The sequence below is a fragment of the Oncorhynchus mykiss genome, chromosome 20, assembly GCF_057628025.1.
Source record: "Oncorhynchus mykiss isolate SJ-2025 chromosome 20, ASM5762802v1, whole genome shotgun sequence".
Classification (NCBI taxonomy): domain Eukaryota; kingdom Metazoa; phylum Chordata; class Actinopteri; order Salmoniformes; family Salmonidae; genus Oncorhynchus; species Oncorhynchus mykiss.
This window is the reverse complement of record NC_143041.1, coordinates 31,443,186-31,460,073: the sequence shown is the minus strand read 5'-3', so window position 1 is coordinate 31,460,073 and position 16,888 is coordinate 31,443,186. Positions and strand designations below refer to the sequence as shown.

General features: G+C 41.1%; 1 protein-coding gene across 1 annotated transcript in view; it reads right to left on the bottom strand.

The window, feature by feature from the left end:
• Window positions 1–6,448: 6,448 nt before the first annotated feature.
• LOC110499274 (URB2 ribosome biogenesis homolog) overlaps window positions 6,449–16,888 on the bottom strand; it is a 22,298-nt gene continuing 11,858 nt past the window's right edge. The window contains exons 8-10 of the mRNA XM_021576306.3: window positions 11,865–11,961; window positions 9,926–10,065; window positions 6,449–8,867 (exon numbers count right to left, since the gene is read on the bottom strand). Coding sequence (XP_021431981.3) covers window positions 8,670–8,867; window positions 9,926–10,065; window positions 11,865–11,961 — 435 coding nt within the window. The 3' untranslated portion in view covers window positions 6,449–8,669. The remainder of the gene's footprint in view (window positions 8,868–9,925; window positions 10,066–11,864; window positions 11,962–16,888) is intronic.

Genomic DNA, 16,888 nt, shown 5'->3' with positions numbered 1-16,888 from the left:
GACCAATATGCAGCGTGGTAAGTGAACGCACAAAACAATATAACAAAGTGAAATGGAAGAAACGAAACAGTTCTGTAAGGTGACATACACTAAACAGAAAATAACCACCCACAAACAAGAGTGGGGAAAACAGGCTACCTAAGTATGATTCTCAATCAGAGACAACGAACGACACCTGCCTCTGATTGAGAACCATACTAGGCCAAACACATAGAAATATAACAACCTAGAAAAAAGAACATAGACTACCCACCCCAACTCACGCCCTGACCAACCTAACACAAAGACATAAAAAAGGAACTAAGGTCAGAACGTGACAATTTGATCATTAAATGTACATAGAAGTCTGTTCCAGCCCAACAGTGAATAGGCCTACATCAAATGATCTGGGATACATAATAAAGCCTGCAGGCTTATTTCCATTATTTCCACTGTGGTCCTCTCATAAGTTGAGCACAGCCAGATGGTACTAAATCCATTAACAAAGCATTGTTTAGTAACTGGAGATTCTATTTGTATTATTTCCAACGTTTATTCACAAGTTCTCTCATATCAACAAACTGTTGACCCACAGTGAAGAGGCTCACTGAGTATTTTGGCTAATGTAACTAGCGAATAGTATGTCATCTATTTGTTTCCCCACAATTTCATGATAATGATTGAGAAGGCCGCAGTTATATCTACTTCATGTCTTAAACCTTAAATGCTGTGCATTAATCCTTCTCTGGCACTAATATAATTCATTTAATGGCCTAATTAATGTGGTCTCACTCTCAAAGTATGACATCCTAGCCTAGGCTACTGATCATAGAAGTTCACACAATTATAGTTAATATCACCAAGGCTTTGCAGCCACCACATCTCTTTGTACTCTTCTCTAATACTTGGCCCAACACTGCCTAACAGCCAGAGTCTTTCCCAATGAAATACTTTACAACATGTATTCAGCTAATCCATTAACATACAAAAGAATACAAATGATTATAGCACCCAGTTGTCCTCTAATAGGAGGCTTTTTCCCAAATATATACATAATACATTCTAGCAGTATCAAGGAAAATCTATTTTTGCATGACATTTTTCAGACATCAGAGAAGGCATCTCCCTAAATAACCTTTCCCTTGTGCTCAGGGCACACAATGTAGTAATTAGTATCTCTCTCCATCTCTTATTATGAAAAGGAAGAATAGAAGGTTTAACACGCCTCTGATTGATCTCAGTGAATTTAGCGTCGCATACAAACAGCTTAATGAATCAATTAGGCTCCATACAAATCAACATTAGAGCATCAGTGAGAGGTAAGCCCACGTCAAAATAGATTTGATTATTAAATTGGCCTTTTTTTGTCCATATATTAAATGGAGACAGCAAACTGTATACTGCAAGTTACTTTGTAGGCCTACTTTGGTTCCTTGTTGTAAAACCACAAAGCTGTATGCAGGGTCAGAGAGCTTTTCCATGTAATTAATCAACACCTATGGTGAGGTGGCATCTGTTACTACAGAGTTACTGACTCACAGAGGCCTGCATCTCTAGGCGGAACTTCCAAACTCCCATTTAAAACACAGAAGATGGAGTCCCTGATCAAAGGATTCCCTAGCCACTCCCAAAGACAGAGCAAGTAGGACAAGCAGGGTTCCAGAGCTGTAATTGCCATTGACAAGAGGCCACATGGTAGTTCTGCCAGAAAAAAATAGGTTCCCCTCATTAAAGTAAGAGGAGCTTAAACAAGAGTTGTCAAGTAGACTTCAAGGGCTATTATAGGACTTCAATGACTATTGGAAAGACACAGGTTAATGAATATTGAAGGGATGTCCAGATGAAAGTGACTTCTGAGCATCAGTATGAATCGTTTCAATTACAGTACCTCCTCACACGTCAGAGCGGTTGTCGAGCTGTTACATCAAGGGGGGAACAAGATGGTGTGAACAGAGGAGATGATTAATTAACGAGTGGTGATCCAGAATGCAGACAATGATACTTCCCAAATAATCATATGAGTTTAACTAAAATCACAAGAGGCTACATTTGGTTGTCAGTTGAAAGGTGTTTCCTACACACGTTGGTGCCCCCTCCCCCCCATCGGGGCAGAGAAGGGCTCCTGCCTTGGAGCTGGACTGGACGCCGTGTTCGGACTGGAAATTGGCGTAGAGGAAGACTCCTGTCTTGGAGCTGGACTGGACGTGTGAGAAACTCGTCATCATGCAAGCGGTCAGAGAAGTGAAAATTATGGTCAGTAAAGAAAACTTTATGCTCGTCTCTCAATTTAAAAAAAAAAACGTGTCAATACTTTGCCCTTTGATAACCAGCGCACTTCTTTCTGTACGTTGTAAAATCGTTACATGGTCACTGCCCATATCATTGCATAGTGCAGAAAATACACGAGAGTTCAGGGGCCTTGCTTTAACAAAGTTAACCATTTACACTGTAGTGTCCAAAAATTATTTCAAGCCGTCAAGCATTCACTTGGCAGCAAGAGCCTCTCAGTGGATGCTACAATGTACCCAAGTGGTGTCGAGAGCAACTGCTTGCACGCACGTTACCACTCCACTATATCTTCTCATCATGGCTTTTGCGCCATCAGTACAGATACCAACATGAGCCGTTAGTGGAATTCCCGCGAGAGAGTAACGGTCAATGTGATTGGATGTTAGGCTACCTGTATTTGACATTGTGTTGTTATTTCGCTGTACACTAGATGGTTTAATTTTATTTTTGGCAGTGGAACGAGGCTACTCAGGCAAGTAAAAACCTCACCCAAATGTATTGCCCCATTGGAAAATATAAATGTGTTTGAAAATGTGAATAATATTATAAAAATAAAAAAAATCATTAAAAAAAAAAATGTATCACATTATACTACGGCAACTGAGTTAGGAAGGACACCTGTATCTTTGCAGTGACTGGGTGTATTGATACACCATCCAAAGTGTAATAATAACCACCATGTTCAAAGGGATATGCAATGTCTGCTTCTTTGCAAGGCATTGGAAAACCTACCTGGTCTTTGTGGTTGAAATTCACTGCTCAACTGAAGGATCTTACAGATAATTGTTTTTGTGGGGTACAGCAGAGAAGAGGTAGTCATTCAAAAGTCATGTTAAACAGTATTATTGCACACAGAGTACTGGCAACTTATTATGTGACCAGTTTTTGAATTGTTTTTGCCCTTTTTCCTCCCCAATTTCATGGTATCTATCTAATTGGTAGTTACAGTCTGGTCTCATCGCTGAAACTCCCGTACGGACTCGGGAGAGGCGAAGATCGAGAGCTGTGCGTCCTCCGAAACACAACCCAACCCACTGCTTCTTGACACAATGCCAATTTAACCCGGAAGCCAGCCTCACCAATTTGCCCAGAGGAAACACAGTACATCTGGGGACCTTGTCAGCGTGCATTGCGCCCATCCCACATGAGTCGCTAGTACGCGATGGGACAAGGACATACCGGCCGGCCAAACCCTCCCCTAACCCGGACGCGGCGACAGAGCCTGGACTCGAACCCAGAATCTCTAGTGGCACAGCTAGACCACTGCACCACTCGGAAGGCCCATTATGTGACTAGTTTAAGCAAATCTTTACTTATTTAGGGTTGCCATAAATGGGTTTAATACTTATTGACTCAAGACACTTCAGGTTTTCATTTGTATGACATAATTACACTGGGACATTATGGGGTTTTGTTTGTAGGTCTGTGATTTTTTTAAATCGTAATTTAATCCATTTTAAATTCAGGCTGTAAAACAACAAAATGTGGAAAAATTCAAGGGGTGTGAATACTGTATTTTTCAAGTAATTACCTATTCCTACAACAGCATATGCGTGACAAACACAATAATGCAGATCTTTATTGACCTTAACAGAGCTATACATACTGTACAACGGCAGGCTGGTGTATTAGCATAACTATATAACATTGTTACCCCCATACAATAACTCTACAGAAATCCGCCCCATAATTCTACATTACTTTCCCACCCTGAGCAAACATCATTATAACAAATACAATGGAAGTCATTGTAGCTTCTTCTGGGACCTCCCTACACAATCTTGATATACATTGTTAGTTGGACAGAATCAAATCAACTCATTATATATTAGTTGATAGATTAGTTTACTTAGCTTTACCTTATGGGGTGGAATTAATTTAACATGTTAGTTCAGTGATTGACATCCTACAAGCAGCCATTCTATTCTGCTTAACTTTTCAATGTTTAACTAACATGAATTACAGGTTTTCAGTGATGCAATAAGATCTTGGAAGGTTAGTGCCTTCACTGAATACCATGCTTTTCATTAAATATAGTTCTGTGTAAGACTTCCCTCTCCTTTAGAATACAAAGCACCTGAGTCACCTTTAGTAAAGGCCATAGTTGCACATTGTGAAATCTTTCCTGACATTTTTCCATCTCAACCGTTGCCCAAAAATAATTACAACAAAATGCCTTGTGTTAAAAGGGAAACACATTCCACCAATCCCTTACTAGTACCTGTACACCACACCAATACACCATCTATACCCCAACAAACACTGCACTACATTCCTTGCACAGACAGTGTGCTGTTCAGAAAGGCCTCGTCTTTATTTGTAGTACCTATGGTTGGGTGGCAGTACCAACCATTTTTTACTGTACAGTGATACGGATGCATGTCATTCCCCCAGCCTGGCTGTTTAAGCCTGAAGCTTCTCCCTTGTTCTCCACCCACCAATCCCCTGACATCTGAAATGTTATGGCTAACACACTCATACCCAATCACACATCACCCATGCTGCCTCGAGGGGTCTACCAGTGAGATCAGAGCCCCCAGAGTTTGTGCAGCTGCAGGAAATATAGAAAAGGGTCTCTAAAGTCCTCACTGGACCAGCACACACGGCTCCCTTTCTCAGGAGTGTCATACACCCCCAAAATCGGAGGGGGCACAACATATGTGAGGATGACTAAACACCTGAAACATTCTCCTGCAATCTAGAGCCATAATCATTATGCTACTATAAGTTTACCTCTTGAGCTGTCTGTATCCTGACTGGTGGTTCTTTTTTTTAAATAAACTAAATGTGCTTGTCTGCATCTCTGTTAAAATCTGGGTAAAGGATTGAAAGGATGTGAGTCTTATTCAGTACATTTAGTTATTGCTTGCTTTTCTAAAGTCTACCAACCTTGCCACCAGGCATGCCAGCTAAGGTAGCTTTTTACTCTAACTTGATTGATAGGTATGATAGAATTACATATACCATGGGTACAAGTTGTCTGTTTACCCTCTCTGGTCATTTGAAGGCCATAAGGGATATTCACTAACACAATTATGCCCATAAATGGCACCCGGTTGACACACAGCAACCCTATGAGAATAGGCAGACAGTAATTGTTCTAATTTCTTCGTGTTTTGAGGCAATGTCAGGGTTATGACTTTGGGAGAACTGAGAATGGAAAGATGCCAGCAGAACGCTCCTTTTAGCAAAGTAAGGAGGGAATGTGTAAGGGAGCCAGAAATGCCCTGCTTCATTATTTAAAGCAGAAGTCTTTCCACTTTGCCTGGATGTCACTGGCCTGCAAGTTTTATATAAACTTTTGGCCAACTCAGTGATTGCAGTGGCCATTCACTCTAATTAAATAACCAGTTTAATTAAATAAATGAGCTTCAGTGAATCTTATAGGAAACCTTGCCAGGCAAGTTGGTAGATTCAGGCATTGTAAATCATGACAGTTGCAGAAAACCGCAGGGAGAAATGGCAGTCCTGCCAGATATCTGACCTGGCTAAGTAAAAGCTTTGGCTAAATAAACAAACAGTCTAAGACTAAAACAATCCGTGTTTATGTAATTACTTCACAATATGTGTTTATGAGATTTAAGAGTATTCAAATGGAAACTACATGACCATGGTGCTTACCTACGGAACAGAAAGAGGAACTGCCCCTCCCTACCTTCAGGCTATGCTCCAACCCAACACCCAAACCTGAACACTCCGTTCTGCCACCTCAGGTCTTTTAGCCCTCCCACACCTACCCGTTCAGCCCAGTCCAAGCTCTTCTCTGTCCTGGCACCCCAATGGTGGAACCAGCTTCCCCCTGAAGCTAGCTTCCCCCTGCCAATCTTCCAAAAACATCTGAAACCCTACCTCTTCAAACAGTATCTTAAATAACCCTCCTCACCTCGACCCCCCCCCCCCCCCCCCCCCTTCTAGCTCTGACTACGGAGGTCTACATTCTATGCTTGTGATATGCGGTTGTCCCACCTAGCTATCTTAAGATGAATGCACTAACTGTAAATCGCTCTGGATATGAGCATCTGCTTAACAACTCAAATGTAAAATGAAACATTTAAGACTGGCTGCTCAAACTCAAGGTTGGTAGTGGATAACACACACACACACGAGAAATGTCCCATATATTACACGAGGGAACAAATACTTATTGAGACAAGAGAAAAGGAAAACAACACTTGCAAAATTAAGATATTGAGTTTTACTGAAGGATTTACACTCGCTTGAGGAGCCCTTATGGAAAATGATAACGTTCAAAAACTGTAGTTCCATAATGACCTTCGCCTGTAAAACATATCTGTCATACTGTTCATTATTTATAAAATTATAAGATGTTCTGTATTCGTCTGCAAAAGCCAACCCCAAATATAATACACATTTCTCCTAAGATTTTCTCATCTGGTAGTTAATAACAAATGTATGGCAAATCACAAGGGAAAGTTTCAGGCACAATGTTTCATGAGGAATGCGTGTGATAAAGTCAATGACATTCCCCTCCACTATACAATGAGTGTAAAAAAAACATTAGGAACACGTGCTCTTTCCATGACATAGCTTTCACCTGGTCAGTCTATGATCCCTTATGTCACTTGTTAAATCCACTTCAAAAGCAGTGTAGATTAAAGGGAAGAGACAGGTTAAGGAAGGATTTTAAGCCCTGAGACAACTGAAACTGTGTATGTGTATGGGTGGTAGGTAGCTTAGTGTTTAAGAGCATTGGGCCAGTAACCGAAAGGTCACTGGTTCGAATCCATGAGCCGACAAGGTGAAAGTCTGTCGTGTTGCCCTTGAGCATGGCACTTATCCAGAGCAATTAGGGTTAAGGTTTTTCACGCTCAACAGTTTCCTGTGTGAGTCACGAATGGTCCACCACCCAAAGAACATCCAGACAACCTGACAGCTGTGGGAAGCATCGGTGTCAACATGGGCCAGCATCCCTGTGGAACGCTTTCGACACCAACAAATTGATGCTGTTCTGAGGGCAGAAGGGAGTGCAACGCAATATTAGGAAGGTGTCCCTAATGTTTTGTACATGCTGTATATGTTGGGTTAAACCATTTCCAATTTGCCTTTGTAATGGTATAGTAATCATTTACTTGTATCCTTTTTCATCACATCTGAAACAGAGTTCCCAGATAAAGCATACAGTGCCTACAGAGTATTCACACCCCTGGACCTTTTCCATATTTTGTTGTTACAATCCAAATTGAAAGTTGATTAAAATTGAGATTGTGTCACTGGTCTACCCATACAATACCCCATAATGTCAAAGTGGAATTCCTTTTTTAGAAATGTCTCCAAATGAAAACAAAAAAAGCATAAAATTATTACATCCCTTTTATATTATGCTTAAACAAGTTCAGGAGTAAAAATGTGCTTAGTTTCTTTTCTTTTTTTAAGTTGACGTCCGCACCCAAGTGGAATTGAAATTAGTGTTGGATGCGTTTCAATCCACCGCATCCGCCTATGTCCCACTTCTGCATCTGCTGTGAAAGGTGACAGAGCTAGAGCAGTGTTTTTCAGACCATGAAAATTGGTCTTCTCACACAATAGTCTGGAGCATCTGAACGGTTTTGGATAAAAAGAAACCGAATAGAGCTAAGCGCAGGCCAAATCCTAGAGGAAAACCTAGTTCAGTCTGCTTTCTAACAGACACAGAGACAAATTCACCTTTCAGCAGGACAATAAACTAAAACACAAGGCCAAATATACACTGGACTTGCTTACCAAGACAACATTTAATGTTCTTGAGTGGCCTAGTTACAGATTTGACTTAGATCTACTTGAAAATCTATGGCTGGACTTGGAAATGGCTGCCTAGCAATGAACAACAACCAACATCAGAGCTTGAAGAATTTTTGTTAAAAATAAATGTGCAAATATTGTACAATAAAGGTGTGCAAAGCTCTTCAGAGACTTTCCCAGAAAGACTCGCAATTGTAATCGCTGCCAAAGGTGATTCTAATATGTATTGACTCAGGGGTGGGAATACTTTATTTATTTTTGAAAAACATGTTTTCACTTTGTCATCATGGGGTATTTATTGTGTGTATATTGGTGAGCGAAAAAACAAACATTTTAATCCATTTTGAATTCAGGCTGTAACAATTTTTAATAAGTCAAGGTGTATGAATTACTCTCTGAAGGCACTGTAAATCAAATCTTGAAAATTGGATAGTCTAAAGTTACAGTACATTAGCCATCAATACAAGAAAGGCCAAACAATGTATTAAAATAAAACACACTTGAGACATCATTTGTTGTCGATTACCTTTTTTGTCCCACTACTAAACCAACACACAAACATAAAAAATACAATTTACATGTTTAAACAGTTGTTTAAGAAAAAAAAAACTTGGCTGCTATAAAGAAAAAGTATTTCTGGAAAGAGATGGTAGAGGGGAATGTCAGGCTGTGTATTTCTCCTCTCCTTGCCGCTGGGTTTTATGGTAATGAGAATAACTGCCATAGAGATCGTTGAACACCTCTCTGACACCCATCTGGAGGGTGGTGTTCAAAAACTTAACGTCCTGCTCAACACAGAGGTCCAGGATCCTGTAAACTCCCTCTGTCAGGTGGCTCTTGATGTCTGGTTGCAGAGTAACCTTGAGGGTGTGGAGTAGAGTGGAAAGGAGAAGAAGGGAGGCGAGGGTTTCAATTTGACAGAGTGAGGCTGGGGAAGGGGTATTAAAATAGACTCAGAAACATCATAATGTTGGTGTGATGAGTGAGATGGCTGATCAGTGTTTTGCCTCTTTCTTACACCTTTATTTGTGAATGCAGCTGAGGCAGTTCTGAAAGCCCGGTAGGAACATAATGTACTGCCAGCTGTAAACTGGACAGTGCCTCAACAAAACCTCTTAGAGAGATGCCAAGGCACATACTGGAGGTGTGTTTGTTGGCTTAGTTAACGTTGAAAGAACAATGGTAGCGTTGAACTATTGCTTTAACCAATCCTTTGTTTAATTCTTACTCAAAGAGTTTGCTATTACAAATCAATCCTCATGCATCTTAGAGTTTGCAAAATGACATGTTAGCCATTTCATTTAGCAGACGCTCTTATCCAGAGCGACTTACAGTAGAGGGCATACATTTTCTTCCCTCTCTCTGCCTGTTCCATGGAAAATGCTGACTATGGCACGCAGTCAAGTAACGTGAATGCAGTCTCGTAGACCCTAGGAAAAAATGTGGTTTCTCCACATTGAGACAGTGCCAGATATGCTCAGACGGCATCACATAATGAGACGGACAAATAGTCTACCAGAGTCTACAGTAAGTACAGTTCTTTAGAGGACAAGTTGGCGCAGGTTGGGACTAGATTATGGCGGAAATGAAAATGTTGACTTCTCTTTCCTTCAAATCTGAGAAGTCCAGAGGACTTGCCTTAGCAGCTCTAAATGCAATACCAAGCATGGTTTAACTCCACAATAACAAACAGCAATGGATCAAATTAAAATCCTGGTATTCAATGTGCAGATAGTGTATTTCCTTCAGATGTAAGGGCTTGTGAGGGATGATAAAGGAGAGAAGGAAGCTCTGGAGGCCATTTAAGGACGAAAATTCATGTTTTCAACCTGCAAAAGTATAATAAAATAGCCTAATCGCCTTTTAAAACTGTGAGCGAAACGTCACGGCCATCTTCCTTGATGAGAGAAGATCTTACCTTCTGTAGCTCGCTGACGTACTGTGCTACCATGAAGGAGGAGAGGATAGTGAAGCCCTCGGCTGTGGTGGCGATGTGGGAGTACATGCGTTCCACCAGGCGAGCACACTTCAAAAGCACCTCCGCATCGATCTCAGGGGCTGGGGAATAGAAGAGGAGAGCTTTTTGAAAACTAGACCACACCAAACGCTGAAGGATAAACATTTATTTCAGCCAGAACTCCAGAAGTGGTACAACTTGTGCAAAATGGTGACTGAGTGATGCAGCAGTGTGTTCAGAGTGCACTGTTCTCCTAAAACAGACTTGGGCTGTATTGCTGATGAAAGCACAGCATTTGAATCAAATCCCAAGGGTGCGGGCTGAGAATTAAGATATTGTGAATGCATTGTGACAGAGCAGTACAATAAGAATAGGGTTTTGTATAAGTTGAGATTTCAATCATGATAGCTAAGACCAGAATATGGAGCAACAAGAGCCATTTAACCATTCTAATTGTGTATAGACTAATGTTTATGCTCACAGTCTGCATAAAACAGTTTAGCCCATTAGACAACAAAGGCCCAGTTGGAACAATTTATCCATCCCTTTTTTCCTCTTGTGACTCATTGGATGTACAGTATAGCTATAGCCACAGAGGAGAAATATGGCCACCATTGTCTGGGTGGCAGGTATTGCCAAACAACCCAGTCTCCATGAAATGTATCCCGTGAGGGTTACTATATTTCACAGAGCCAGCCAGGAACTAATGACATGACGCGCTGAGCCTGACATGCTAGTTAAAACGAATGAGTGGCTCCACTCCATTTTTCCTTCTTGACCCTTCCTGCTCTGTCTGGAACAGGGGAGATCTGCCCAGATGTCTGCAGTGGTGGCCTCCTTTGGCTATGGAAGACGAACACAAACAGTCTTCTCATTAAGAACGTGTTATCTATGACATCAAAAAAATAAACCCCACCTGAAGACAATTACTGTTGAATAATTGAGTATGTCATTATTTCCTGTTCGTCAATAACGTCAGGTAAGCTCTGATGTTGAAATCATGTTGCTGTCTTATGTTGTTCCTTTCAAAAACAGGAAAACAATGTATCCTGAATATGCTGATCACATAGCTGAATACAGCTCCTCAACACTGATTCAACTCATAAGGGATGCATTTAGCAGTACAGGATTACAGGGTTTTAACAAGGTGTTCATCCACGAGCTTGGCTGGGACTCCAGCTGTGCTTTTCATGTCTCCTTCGACAGTTCCGTCACCCTCAGTGGGATTTGTTTTTTGTATTTCCCTCATGTTGGTTTTGATCCAGTCCACGGGGACCAGCAGGGCATACAACCAGCAACAGAAATGTAACATTACTGAAGGAGAAACCATTATTCTCCTTTCTCTCTTCCCACAGGGTAAGGTCAACAGATTAAAATAGGCCCAGTTTCATGTGTAGTCTGCTTGGGAATGTGGAGCGGGCACGACCACCTCTTACATAGTGTAACATGATACGACTCACCTATAACATACTTAAATGCCATGAAATACTCTTGCCCGATTAACAGGACTGGTTAGCCTGGCGACAGTATGCTGGCGTCGTTTGACACTGACAGCACATATCTACAGAGGACTCCTTTGGGAGGAACCCAGGCTAAATATTATGTCAACTTTTAAAACAACAGGCGGTGTCATACTTATCAAGGGGCGTGATGATTAAATGCTGAAAAATACATTTAATACACATGAAGATGGGTGGTTGCTCTTCTTTAAATGGGAACCAACAGGAAAATAGAAACTGCTAAATAATTTATTGGAAGAACATTTAGCCAATTCCTGTAAACGCCAATGTCATTCCTATCACTTGAGGTTATGAGTTAATAGGAGAATACTTAGATTACTGTATGAAGTGGTGGATGGGTGAGTGAATAAATTATTGAATGCATGAACCGATGGCCTTACCTCTCTCGGCCTCGCCCTTCTGTCTCCCCTCATGCATGATGGAGACCACCAGGCGGTAGAAACAGTTGAGGAAGGACGGTGCCGCTTTCAGCATCACCTGGGTACATACCAAAATAGGGCCACGTTACAAAAAGTTAAAACTTTGACAACATTGCATTTGCAAGACATTCAGATTTTACTAGATTTAGTCATATGCCATCAGTCTCTAAACGAGAGCAAGAGATAAAAAAAAACTGGCCCACAATTCTCAGGCACTGTGATATTCCTATGAGTCATCAGTCAGCGAGGTAATAGTTTCCATGCACCCTCCAGTGTTCACGCCAAAGACGTGCCCCTCTCCAGAGCACATCTGCCTCCACTTAAGCGCCCCTCTGGCACAGACCAACAGCCCTTTCCAGAAATTGATTCTGATGTTTGTCTCTGAGAAAAGAAACTGCTTCTTTGCCTACAGCGGGAGGCAGTGGGATATTTTCCCTGGTTACCACCCTCAAAATATGTTCAATGTCAGATTGAAACAGGCTAACTTAGGTGCTGGCCTGGATCCAAGGTTGACGGAGAATAATGGTCAAGGCGAATGGGGAAGGGGTAAGCGAGTCACTCCCTTGGGCGCTTGTGTAAAAGGCTGAATCAAGCCAGGGAAAGATTCTGGTTGTGTTCCTCTGCTCAGACGTTGCTGACGCATGTCAGATCTTTCAACGTCTGGATAAGTATTTTTTTGTATCAGCTAACATCATATGTTACAGTAACCTGGTGCCCAACGGGATTAAGACTAAAAAACCTGCAGCATAGTTGTTGTCAAAGTACTGCAAATAGGATAATGTTATTGTGAATTTGGACATATGATTCAAATTCTGGTACAGTGAGAATTTTTCTTAGAAACCTGAGTTGCCAGACAATCTTTCTAAGGGTCAGTCCGTAGATCAGTGGACACTGAATGCACAATATGATTTCCTGGGTAAATTATAAAACACTAGCAACAGTCATCAAAATTGGACAACGGGTGAAGATTTGTACAATTTTTTTAATCCCCAGATATTGACTGAATTTTTTGCTGGCATGGACAAATATAGAAAGTTCAGGTATTTTTGTGGGAATTCAGGTATTACTTTTTTCCCCTTAAAAATGCACTTGTATATTTTCTTATTGTATCAGGTATTTTTGTGTATGTTAAAATAAAGAAAACGGGTGCCTCCCGGGTGGAGCAATGGTCTAAGGCACTACATCGCAGTGCTAGCTGTGCCACCAGAGATACTGAGTTCGGGCTCTGTCGCAGCCGGCCGCGACTGGGCGGCCCATGGGGCGGTACACAATTGGCCCAGCGTCGACCGGGTTAGGGAAGGGCTTGGCCGGCAGGGATAGCCTTGTCTTGCCAAAAATCCTCAATCTTCATTCTAAATTACAACCATCCCCCTTTGGGGGGGGGGGGGGTACATTATCCATTTCAAATTCTAAGTTTATACATCGTACCAGTAGGCTGCCACTCAAAAGAAATCAAATCAAAATCAAATCAAATGTATTTATATAGCCCTTCGTACATCAGCTGATATCTCAAAGTGCTGTACAGAAACCCAGCCTAAAACCCCAAACAGCAAGCAATGCAGGTGTAGAAGCACGGAAAAACAGTAAGAATAATGTATTTAGTATAAACAAGAAAAGAAAACAACGTCCAATCCCATTCCCCAATCCCACGTCTCCATTCAGAGGGTGAATGGCCAAGACAAGAGTGCCTTGTGAACAGGGTATGGTAGCAGGTGCCAGGCACTCCGGTATGATTGTGTCAAGAACTGCAAAGCTGTTGGGTTTTTCACACTTAACAGTTGCCCGTGTGTATCAAGAATGGTCCACCACCCAAAGGACATCCAGCCAACTTGACACAACTGTGGGAAGCATTAGAGTCCATATGCCCAGCATCCCTGTGGAACACTTGACCCCTTGTAGAGTCCATGACGAATTAAGGCTGTTCTAAGGGCAAAAGGGTTCATTATTGGGTATTTTAATGGACAATAAAATTAGCTTTTCTTTCAAAAACAAGGACATTTCTAAGTGACCATAAACTTTTGAACGGTAGTGTATATGTACTTATGTATGCATGTATCTCTATATTAGAGGTCGACCGATTATGATTTTTCACCGCCGATACCGATTATTGGAGGACCAAAAAAAGACGATACCGATTAAATAGGCTGATTTATATATTTGTAATAATGACAACTACAACAATACTGAATGAACACTTATTTTAGCTTAATATAATACATCAATAAAATCAATTTAGCCTCAAATAAATAATGAAACATGTTCAATTTGGTTTAAATAATGCAAAAACAGTGTTGGAGAAGAAAGTAAAAGTGCAATATGTGCCATGTAAGAAAGCTAACGTTTAAGTTCCTTGCTCAGAACATGAGAACATTTGAAAACTGGTGGTTCCTTTTAACATGAGTCTTCAATATTCTCAGGTAAGAAGTTTTAGGTTGTAGTTATTATAGGAATTATAGGACTATTTCTCTCTATACCATTTGTATTTCATATAGCTTTGACTATTGGATGTTCTTATAGGCACTATAGTATTGCCAGTGTAACAGAGTATAGCTTCCGTCCCTCTCCTCGCCCCTACCTGGGCTCGAACCAGGGACACATCGACAACAGCCTCCATCGAAGCATCGTTACCCATCGGTCCACAAAAACCGCGGGGGGACTCTGCAAGGGGAACAACTACTTCAAGGTCTCAGAGCGAGTGACGTCACCAATTGAGTTAGAGCGCACCCCGCTAACTAGCTAGCCATTTCACATTACACCAGCCTAATCTCGGGAGTTGATAGGCTTGAAGTCATAAACAACTCAATGCTTGAAGCACAGCGAAGCGCTGCTGGCAAATGCAGGAAAGTGCTATTTGAATGAATGCTTACGAGCCTGCTGCTGCCTACTACCGCTCAGTCAGACTGCTCTATCAAATCATAGACTTAATTATAACATAATAACACACAGAAATACGAGCCTTAGATCTTTAATACGGTCAAATCCGGAAACTATCATTTCGAAAACAAAACGTTTATTCTTTCAGTGAAATACATAACCGTTCCGTATTTTATCTAACGGGTGGAATCCCTAAGTCAAAATATTGCTGTTACGTTGCACAACCTTCAATGTTATGTCATAATTATGTACAATTCTGTCAAATTAATTACGGCCTTTGTTAGGAAGAAATGGTCTTCACACAGTTCGCAACGAGCCAGGCAGCCCAAACTGTTGCATATACCCTGACTCTGCTTGCACGTAATGCAAGAGAAGGGACACAATTTCCCTAGTTAAAAGAAATTCATGTTAGCAGGCGATATTAACTAAATATGCAGGTTTGTACAAACAATAGTATATACATGTGTATTGATTTTAAAGAAAGGCATTGATGTTTATGGTTAGGTACACATTGGTGCAACTACAGTGCTTTTTTCGCGAATGCGCTTGTTAAATCATCAGCCGTTTGGCAAAGTAGGCTGTGATTTGATGATAGATTAACAGGCACCGCATCGATTATATGCAACGCAGGACAGGCTAGATAAACTAGTGATTATGTTAATATTGATTGTTTTTTATATGTTTAATGCTAGCTAGCAACTTATCTTGGCTTCTTGCTGCACTCGCGTAACAGGTAGTCAAGCCTGCCACGCAGTCTCCTCGTGGAGTGTAATGTAATCGGCCATGATCAGTGTCCAAAAATGCAGATTGTTATGAAAACTTGAAATCGGCCCAACTAATCAGCCATTCTGATTAAATCGGTCGACCTCATATATATAAATAAATGGGATGGCGTATCACTGCAGAATGCTGCGGTATCCATGCTGGTTAAGTGTGCCTTGAATTCTAAATGAATCACTGCCAGTGTCACCAGCAAAGCACCCCCACACCACCTCCTCCATGCTTCACGGTGGGAACCACACATGCAGAGATCATACGTTCACCTACTCTGTGTCTCAAAGACATGGCGGTTGGAACCAAAAACCTCAAATTCGGACTCCAGACCAAAGGACAAATTTCCACTGGTCTAATGTCCATTGCTCATGTTTCTTGGCCCAAGCAAGTCTCTTATTCTTATTGGTGGTTTCTTTGCAACAACTCGACAATGAAGACCTGATTCACACAGTCTCCAATGAACAGCTGATGTTGAGATGTCTGTTACTTGAACTCTGTGTAGCATTTAATTTGGCTGCAATTTCAGAGGCTGGTAACTAAGGAACTTATCCTCTGCAGCAGAGGTAACTCTGGGTCTTCATGAGAGCCAGTTTCATCATATCACTTGATGGTTTTTGCAACTGCACTTGAAGAAACTTCAGAAGTTCTTAAATGTCTGTATTGACAGACCTTCATGTCTTAAAGTAATGGACACTTGTTTCTCTTTACTTATTTGAGCTGTTCATGCCATAATATGGACTTGGTCTTTTACCAAATAGGGCCACATTCTGTATACCACCCCTACCTTGTTACAACACAACTGATTGGATCAAACACATTAATAAATTCCACAAATGTATTTTTAACAAGGCACACCTGATAATTGAAATGCATTCCTGGTGACTACCTCAAGAATCTGGTTGAGAGAATGCCAAGAGTGTGCAAAGCTGTCATCAAGACAAAGGGTGGCTACTTTGAAGAATATCAAATATATTGTGATTTAAAATAAAAAAATGTTGGGGTTACTACATGATTCCATGTGTTATTTCATAGTTTTGATGTCCTCACTATTATTTTACGATGTAGAAAATAGTACAAAAAAAGAAAAACCCTTGAATGAGTAGGTGTCCAAAATGGTACTCTGTGTGTGTGTGTACTCTGTGTATAAATGTATTTGACTATGTAAACTTCCGACTTCAACTGTGCGCGTGTGTACACACACACACACACACACACACACACACACACACACACACACCACACCACACACACGCGCACAGTTGAAGTCGGAAGTTTACATAGCCAAATACATTTATACCCAGTTTTTCATAATTCCTGACATTTAATCTTAGTAAAAA